General features: G+C 52.0%; 1 protein-coding gene across 1 annotated transcript in view; it reads right to left on the minus strand.

The window, feature by feature from the left end:
• Positions 1-877: 877 nt before the first annotated feature.
• Positions 878-8,246, minus strand: part of LOC128874231 (titin) — a 23,637-nt gene continuing 16,268 nt past the window's right edge. Inside the window, 1 exon segment of the mRNA XM_054118743.1 lies at positions 878-8,246. This exon segment is cut by the window's right edge and continues 5 nt beyond it. Within this exon segment, the coding sequence (XP_053974718.1) occupies positions 1,749-8,246 (6,498 nt within the window). The 3' untranslated portion in view covers positions 878-1,748.

Here is an 8,246-nt window from a genome sequence, read left to right on the forward strand (position 1 = left end):
GAGTTCTGTTTAAACTTACTTAAAAAATAGAAACAATAGCGTTGACATCGCCGTCGAGATAGTAACGATTAATATTTTCATTATTATGAATCCCGCGGTATCAAGTGGAATTCGGACTTGTCGAAAAGTAAATTACGTTACACAAAATAATCTCTTTATTATCGCACGTTGAGCTACAAACGATTCCACGCCATATGTACACAGCGAAGATTATAACCGAGCAATATTTGATAATTCATCGATTTATCGTAGTTTACGCGTATAATGCTTGGTTGTTATTATTATTATTTTTGTTATTATTATTATTTACCGTGTTACAATAATCGAAATCATTGATCAAAGTTCGTGTAAACGCAGTGTCGTATTCGCTAGAAATATGGTATCGACGTACAGATACTTTATACAGCTCGTAGCACTGCTGCAATAACAGCGGGCAGTGTTACATAGTCGCGTGGAAATGTTGTTCGCTACACATGTATTTACAGTATAAATGGAACGGGATTATATAATGGTGTTTATTCTTTCGCTGTGTTACTTCTTATCGTACGATATAATATGTTTACTCGGTGTACGTAACTCCAGCATACATACACGAGTTATCGTTGGCAACGAAACGGTAAACGCGAAAAATATAAATTCATTGCTTGATAAACGGTTTGAAATTATAATAAAAAACGAGTCCGTTTTATAACTGACGATACGACCGACAAAAAACCTAATTATAATCGACGGAGACCAAGGAGCTCGAATTATTCACATTCTTTGCGAATAGCTTTTGGCCTCGCAACAGTTTTAACAGAAATGGAACCTGCAATTATCAAACAACAAGTTTTTTGATAACGAGATCTCGCAAGGGAAGAATGCAAAACAAATAAAATTAATTGCAAAAACATCTTTATTCGATCGAGAACACATCGATAAACTTCGTAAATGAACAAAATTAAAGTAGGAAAAAAAAAAAGTAAAACGAAATAATGATCCGTTCCACGGAGGAACAGGCGTTGAGGTGTCGAACGAACGACGCGAGCTGGTGCGTTCGCACGACAAGTGTATTTATTGGAACGTGGGTTAACGTAAAACGCAGGGTGTTAGAAGAGGAGAGGGACGATGATCTAAATACAGTTATCAGCAAGATAGAAGAACGGTAAATATAAAACAAAGCGGATTAGAGACGCTACGCGCGGCTTCTGAGCGCCGCATCTATTCTAAGTATCAAACGAATCCGATCCACGGATCAGAGTCGTCCGTATCACGGATTTAAGCTCTAGTTATTGCTTTGTAATACACGTGGTTTAAAGTGACAAACAAAATATCGTAACATACTCCAAGTGTCTCCTGCCGCTGATCGATATCCAACTATCGAAATTCAGCGTTAAATATCCTTCCTCGAGGATAAGAGTATATCGACGTGTACAGAGTAACGCGTATATGCGTACCCTTGTTACGTATATAGCGCGGTTCCACGTCGGCCTAGTTCAACGATCGCACCGATGCAAGAAATAAATATCATTCGAAGGACGCGAGTTCATCACAGCAATTTACACGAACTTTTACGCTTATAGTTAGACCTAATTTCATCGGAGGCGGACGACGAGTCTGCTTGGCCTAATATTCAATCTTAGAAAAGGATACGAATTAATTATTCTAGTCAAGAAAGAAAATCAAAAAACATTCTTCTAGGCCGTAAAATATCCAGCTCTCTTAGTCCGTCCCCTCGATCCCCGTGGTAACAATCGCAGAGAACTATTTTAACTCGAAACGACCGGCATGTAAAACTTGTGCTTCGGTGTGTCCCTGGTGTGCTTGAACGGAGCTTGTTTAGCCTCCAGGAGAGCCGCTGGACAAGGTCCCTTGTGCCTCGGCGCGTATTCCCTTCTGTACATGCTAGAGGTGACGGTACCACCGTCTCCGAGACTGATGTGAGACACGTTCGCTTGCCTGTGAACCCTCTCCACTTTCTGAGTGCTGAAATTCCCGTAGTTCTTGGCCTCGCTGTGAGAATAGAACTTGCCACCCACGGTTAGATTATCCTGTCGAACGATTCTTTGCGGACGTTCGTACGTCGCGGAGGCCCAAGGATTCGCGTCCCTGTGGCTGCGGTGCAACGAAGTCAGACTCCTTCGATCGCTGCTCTGACTCGAGTTGCTGATGTACTGACCGCTCTCGGCCAGATTCGAGATGCTCTTCTTCTGATCGGCGGCCGTCGAGGAGATCGTGTGAAGCGCCTCCGTCGACGTGGCTACGCCGCCGCGTCTGTGGAGCACCGAGTTGGTCACGTCGGCCGACGAAGAGATGACGTTTTTCCTGTGATGACTGGTCTTGGTCACCGACGTGTCCGACTGCGATCTGTCCACCGACTGGCCACTGATCGCTTGTCTGAATTCGGCGCTGCTCGTCTGGTTCGAATTATAGCGAGCTTGGCTAGAGACCGTGTGCTGCTCGTGATGCTGCCTCTGCTTCGTCGAGGTATGTCGCGACTCCATGTGCTGCGAATTGACGTAGTCTCTCTTGCTAGTCTCCTGGTGATGTCGTTCGAGTTGCTTCTGATGATGCTCGTTCGTTTGACCCCGACGATACTGACCGTCCACGATCGCCGACCCTTCGTCCATCACTCGTCGGGACTGAGTCATGTTTTGCGATCTCAGATGCTGCTCGCTCGAGTGCATTCTCTGATGATGGTCGTTAACGTATTGCTGATTACTCGTTAGGGATTTTCTAGAGTCATCGGAGGTCTGTATCGCGCGACGGTCCGTTACAGCGTGTTGAGCGTGATGCTGGTGAACGTTTTGAGCCGACGATACGCTTTCTCCCGAGGTGGTAGTTTTCTTCACGGTCGTGACCACCGTACCGTTTTCCAAAGACTTCGACTCCGACGACACGCTCCTTCTCGTGTCAGACTCCATGCTGCTAATCTTGGCTGCCACCTCCTTGGCAGCGCGTTTCGTAAAGGTGTTGTAATTTCTCTGAGTCGTGGTAGACATAGTCGAGTTGTCGTCGCCCAAGTTGATCGAGGACTCCATATGGTGTCTGCGGCTCACGGTCCTACCGACCGGCGAGTCCTCCTTTCTCGTAGGCAGGTACATGTCCCTGCTCGTAGTTTTCGTTTCCATCGATCCCGTGCTGACTTTCAGATTGTCTTCGTGACGTTTGATCTCTGCGCGTTCACCGCGTACCACCGTGTACGTGGACCTTTGGGACGTGGTGTCTTGGAAGTCGCCCGACATCCTCAGGTTGTCTTCTCGACGCACCACCTCAGTTCTCTCGACTCTCTTCGGCGTGAAATCGTCTCGAGGTCTTCCGACGAAGTCGCCCTCGGGTTTCAGATTATCGGGGTGTTTGATAGGCGTTCTCCTCTCGCCGGGTCCCAGGGGCGATTTCTGCGGACGTTCGAACTCTCCCTCGGGACGCAGATTGTCGGGATGCCTCTTCACGGTCACCCGTTCACCGACCACGCGAGCGTAGTCGCTCTTGCGACGCACGTCGATGAACTCGCCCTCGATCTTCAGGTTATCCTCGCGCTTCTTGGCCTCAACCCTCTCGACCTTCGTGATTCTCTTGTAATCATCCCTCGAGCGACGAACGTCTATCTCCCCTTCCATCCTCAGGTGATCCTCGTGACGACGGACTTCCACTCGCTCCCCGTTTACGTACCTGTAGTCGTCCTTGGACGACGGACTGGCCTCCATGTCACCTTCCGGGCGTAGATTGTCTTGAGGCTTTCTAACCAGGGGACGTTCAGCCTTCTTGGGACCGTAGTCGTCCTTTGGCGTGTGGTAGAAGTCTCCTTCCGGATGGAGGTTGTCCTCGTGACGAATGGGAGTCCGTCTTTCGGCAGGTCCCACCTTCTGAGGCGTTCGTTTGGCAAAGTCGCCTTCGGGGTGCAAGTTGTCCTTGGGTTTCTTCACATCTGCGCGTTCTCCTTTAGTTGGCGTTTCTTGTCTGGGTCGTCCAACGAATTCTCCCTCCGGGTGTAGATTGTCGGGATGTTTGATCGGCGAGCGCCTCTCCGCAGGTCCGTACGGAGACTTCTCCGGTCTCTCGAAGTCTCCCTCGGGCTTTAGATTGTCCTTGGGCTTTTTAACCGTAGCTCTATCGCCTCTGGTAGGCGTCGGCGCCTTGGGTCGTTGCGCGAATTGTCCCTCGGGCTTCAAATTGTCGGGATGTTTGATCGGCGATCTTCTTTCCGCTGGACCAACCGGCGATTTCTCTGGTCGCTCGAACTCTCCCTCGGGTCGAAGGTTGTCCTCGTGTCTGACGATCTCGCTGCGCTCGCCACGGGTCACTCTGTAATCGTCCCGCCTTCGAACGTCGACGAACTCGCCCTCGATTTTTAAATTGTCTTCTCGACGAACGACGTCCACCCGTTCGACCCTCGTCACGCTCTTGTAGTCGTCCCTGCTGCGACGAACGTCGATGTCACCCTCCATCTTCAAGTTGTCTCGGTGAACGACGATCTCCGTCCTCTCGCCCTTCGTAGGCTTGTAATCGTCCTTCGGCTTGCCCGTGAATTCGCCCTCTGGCTTCAGATTGTCCTTCGGCTTCTTTTGAACAGGTCTGTCCGCTCGTTTAGGAGAGAAATCGTCCTTCGGTCGTCCCACGAATTCTCCCTCTGGTCGAAGATTGTCCTCGTGGCGGATAGGCGTCCTTCTCTCCGCTGGACCCACCGGAGACTTTTGCGGTCTTTCGAACTCTCCCTCGGGACGGAGATTGTCCTTCGGCTTGGAGACATCAGCTCGATCACCTTTAAGAGGCGCCTCCTCCTTGGGACGACCGACGAAGTCTCCCTCAGGCCGGAGATGATCCGGATGTTTGATCGGACTTCTCCTTTCCGCAGGACCCATCGGTTTTTTCTCCGGTCTCTCGAAGGTGCCTTCCGGTCGTAGGTTGTCCTTAGGTTTCTTGACGTCAGCCCTCTCGCCCTTCTTTGGCGCCAGCTCCTTCGGTCGACCCACGAATTCACCCTCGGGACGGAGATTGTCGTCGTGTTTGATCGGTGATCGTCTCTCGGCAGGCCCAACCGGCGTCTTCTCCGGTCTCTCGAACTCGCCTTCCGGTTTCAGGTTGTCCTCCGGCTTCCTGATCTCTGGTCTCTCCGCTCTCTTCGGCGAGTAGTCGTCCTTGGGGCGAGCTTCGAACGGACCCTCGGGTTTCAAATTATCGGGATGCCTGACGATGTCGACGCGTTCGCCTTTCGTTACCTTGAAATCGTCGCTCGTTCGAGAATCCGTAAATTCACCCTCCATGCGCAGGTTGTCCTGGTACTTGGTTATCTCGGTCCTCTCGCGGATCAAGAAGTCCGTGTACTCGTCCCTGGACCTGTAAGTTTCGATGTTGCCTTCCATTCGAAGGTTGTCGGTACGTTTGACGACGTCGACGCGTTCGCCACGGACAGGAACGAAATCATCCTTGGGTCGACCTTCGAACGGCCCTTCGGGTTTCAGGTTGTCCTCGGGACGCTTGACGTCGGCGCGTTCTCCTCTGGTTGGCTTGTAATCGTCCTTTGGCTTCCCGACGAATTCTCCCTCCGGCTTCAGGTTGTCGGGGTGTTTGATGGGAGTGCGTTTCTCCGCTGGCTTAACGGGAGATTTTTCGGGCCGCTCGAACTCACCTTCCGGTCGCAGATTGTCGCGAGGCCTCTTTACGTCCGCGCGTTCTCCTCGTTTCGGTGTTTCATCCTTTGGCTTCCTCTCGAACTCACCTTCGGGCTTCAGGTTATCCGGATGTTTGATCGGTGTCCTCCTCTCCGCAGGGCCGATCTTCTTCGGCTGAGGTCTATCGAATTCACCTTCTGGCTTCAAGTTATCCTTGGGCTTCTTGACCTCTGGTCTCTCGGCGGGCCTGTACCTCTCGTGCTCGGGACGCTCGAATTCACCTTCTGGTTTCAAGTTATCGGGATGCTTGATCGGAGAACGTCTCTCGGCGGGGCCAAACGGTTTCTTCTCGGGTCTCTCGAAAGTACCCTCTGGCTTCAGATTGTCCTCTGGCCTCTTGACATCGGCTCTGTCGCCTCTCGTCGGCGTTTCTTCTTTAGGCCGTCCAACGAAGTCGCCTTCGGGCTTTAAATTGTCCTGAGGTTTCTTAACCACGGGCCTCTCGGCTGGCCTGAACTCTTCCGGTAGGGGTCTCTCGAATTCTCCTTCGGGTCGAAGGTTATCGGCGTGCTTGATGGGCGAGCGTCTCTCCGCAGGACCCAAAGGCTTCCTTTCCGGCACTTCGATCTCGCCTTCGGGATAAAGATTGTCTTTCGGTCTCTTGACGTCGGCCCTGTCGCCTCTCGTCGGCGTTTCTTCTTTAGGACGTCCAACAAAGTCGCCTTCGGGCTTTAGATTGTCTTGCGGCTTTTTAACGACGGGTCTTTCGGCTGGCCTGAACTCTTCCGGTAGGGGTCTTTCGAATTCTCCTTCGGGTCGAAGGTTATCGGCGTGCTTGATAGGCGTCCTCCTCTCGGCAGGCCCAAGAGGCTTCTTTTCCGGGACCTCGATCTCGCCTTCGGGATAGAGATTGTCTTTCGGCTTCTTGATATCGGCCCTGTCGCCCTTTCGCGGAGCGTCTTCTTTGGGACGACCAATAAAGTCGCCTTCGGGTTTCAAGTTGTCCTGCGGCTTCTTGACCACTGGCCTCTCCGCTGGCCTGAACTCTTCAGGCTTGGGTCTCTCGAATTCTCCCTCTGGTCTCAGGTTATCCGCGTGCTTAATCGGAGTTCTCTTCTCCGCGGGACCGATGGGTTTCTTTTCTGGTCTGTCGAATTCACCCTCTGGCTTCAGGTTATCCTCTGGTCTCTTCGCTTCCGGTCTCTCTGCTCTCTTAGGGCCGTAATCGTCCCTCGGACGACCCTCGAAAGGACCCTCGGGCTTCAGGTTGTCCTCATGCCTGACGATATCGACTCGTTCGCCTCTCACTACCTTGAAATCATCCCTCGTTCGGGTATCGGTGAACTCGCCCTCCATCCGAAGATTGTCTTCGTACCTGGTCACTTCGGTTCTCTCGCGTATCAAAAAGTCCGTGTACTCGTCTCTAGATCTGTAAGTCTCGATGTTGCCTTCCATTCGCAGATTGTCGGTGCGTTTGACGATCTCCACACGATCGCCGCGGACATGTTGATAGTCGTCCTTGGGTCGACCCTCGAAGGGACCTTCCGGTTTCAGGTTGTCTTCCGGCCTCTTAACGACGGCTCTGTCTCCTTTGGTAGCCGTGAAGTCGTCTTTGGGTTTGCCAACGAATTCGCCTTCTGGTTTAAGATTGTCCGGATGCTTTATGGGCGTTCGCCTTTCCGCTGGACCGAACTTCTCCGCGCGAGGACGCTCGAAATCGCCTTCTGGCTTCAAATTGTCTTTAGGCTTCTTGACATCTGGCCTCTCCGCTGGTCGATACTCCTCGTGATCAGGTCTTTCGAAGTCGCCCTCTGGACGAAGATTATCCGCGTGTTTAATGGGAGTGCGCCGCTCCGCAGGACCAATTACAGGCTTCACGGGCCTGTCGAATTCACCTTCGGGACGCAAGTTGTCTTCGGGTCTCCTGACTTCGGGACGTTCGGCTCTCTTCGGCGAGAAATCGTCTTTGGGTCTTCCCTCGAACGGACCTTCCGGCTTCAAGTTATCCTCCGGACGTTTCACGTCTGCGCGCTCACCTTTTGTTGGCTTGTAATCATCCTTTGGACGTCCTTCGAAAGGACCCTCGGGTCGAAGATTGTCGTCGGGTTTGATAGGAGTTCTACGCTCGGCGGGACTGAAAGGTTTTCGTTCTCTGTCTGGAAAATCGCCTTCAGGGAACAAGTTATCAGGATGACGAACGATCGGGGCTCTCTCACCAGGACCGTACGACGTGGGCATGGGTCTCTCGAATTCACCCTCGGGATATAAATTATCCGGATGTCTGATGGGCGTACGTTTCTCGCCAGGAGTGTACTTATCCCTGGGACGGTCTTCAAAGTCTCCTTCAGGGCGAAGATTGTCCTGCGGTCTCCTCACTTCTGGGCGCTCCGCGATTTTCGGTGTGAAATCGTCCTTTGGACGTCCTTCGAAGGGACCCTCGGGTCGAAGATTGTCGTCGGGTTTGATAGGAGTTCTACGTTCGGCGGGACTGAAAGGTTTTCGTTCTCTGTCTGGAAAATCGCCTTCAGGGAACAAGTTATCCGGATGTCGGACTATCGGGGCTCTTTCACCAGGACCGTACGACGTGGGCATGGGTCTCTCGAATTCACCCTCGGGATATAAATTATCCGGATGTCTGATGGGCGTACGTTTCTC

Source organism: Hylaeus volcanicus, chromosome 3 (genome assembly GCF_026283585.1).
Source record: "Hylaeus volcanicus isolate JK05 chromosome 3, UHH_iyHylVolc1.0_haploid, whole genome shotgun sequence".
Classification (NCBI taxonomy): Eukaryota; Metazoa; Arthropoda; class Insecta; order Hymenoptera; family Colletidae; genus Hylaeus; species Hylaeus volcanicus.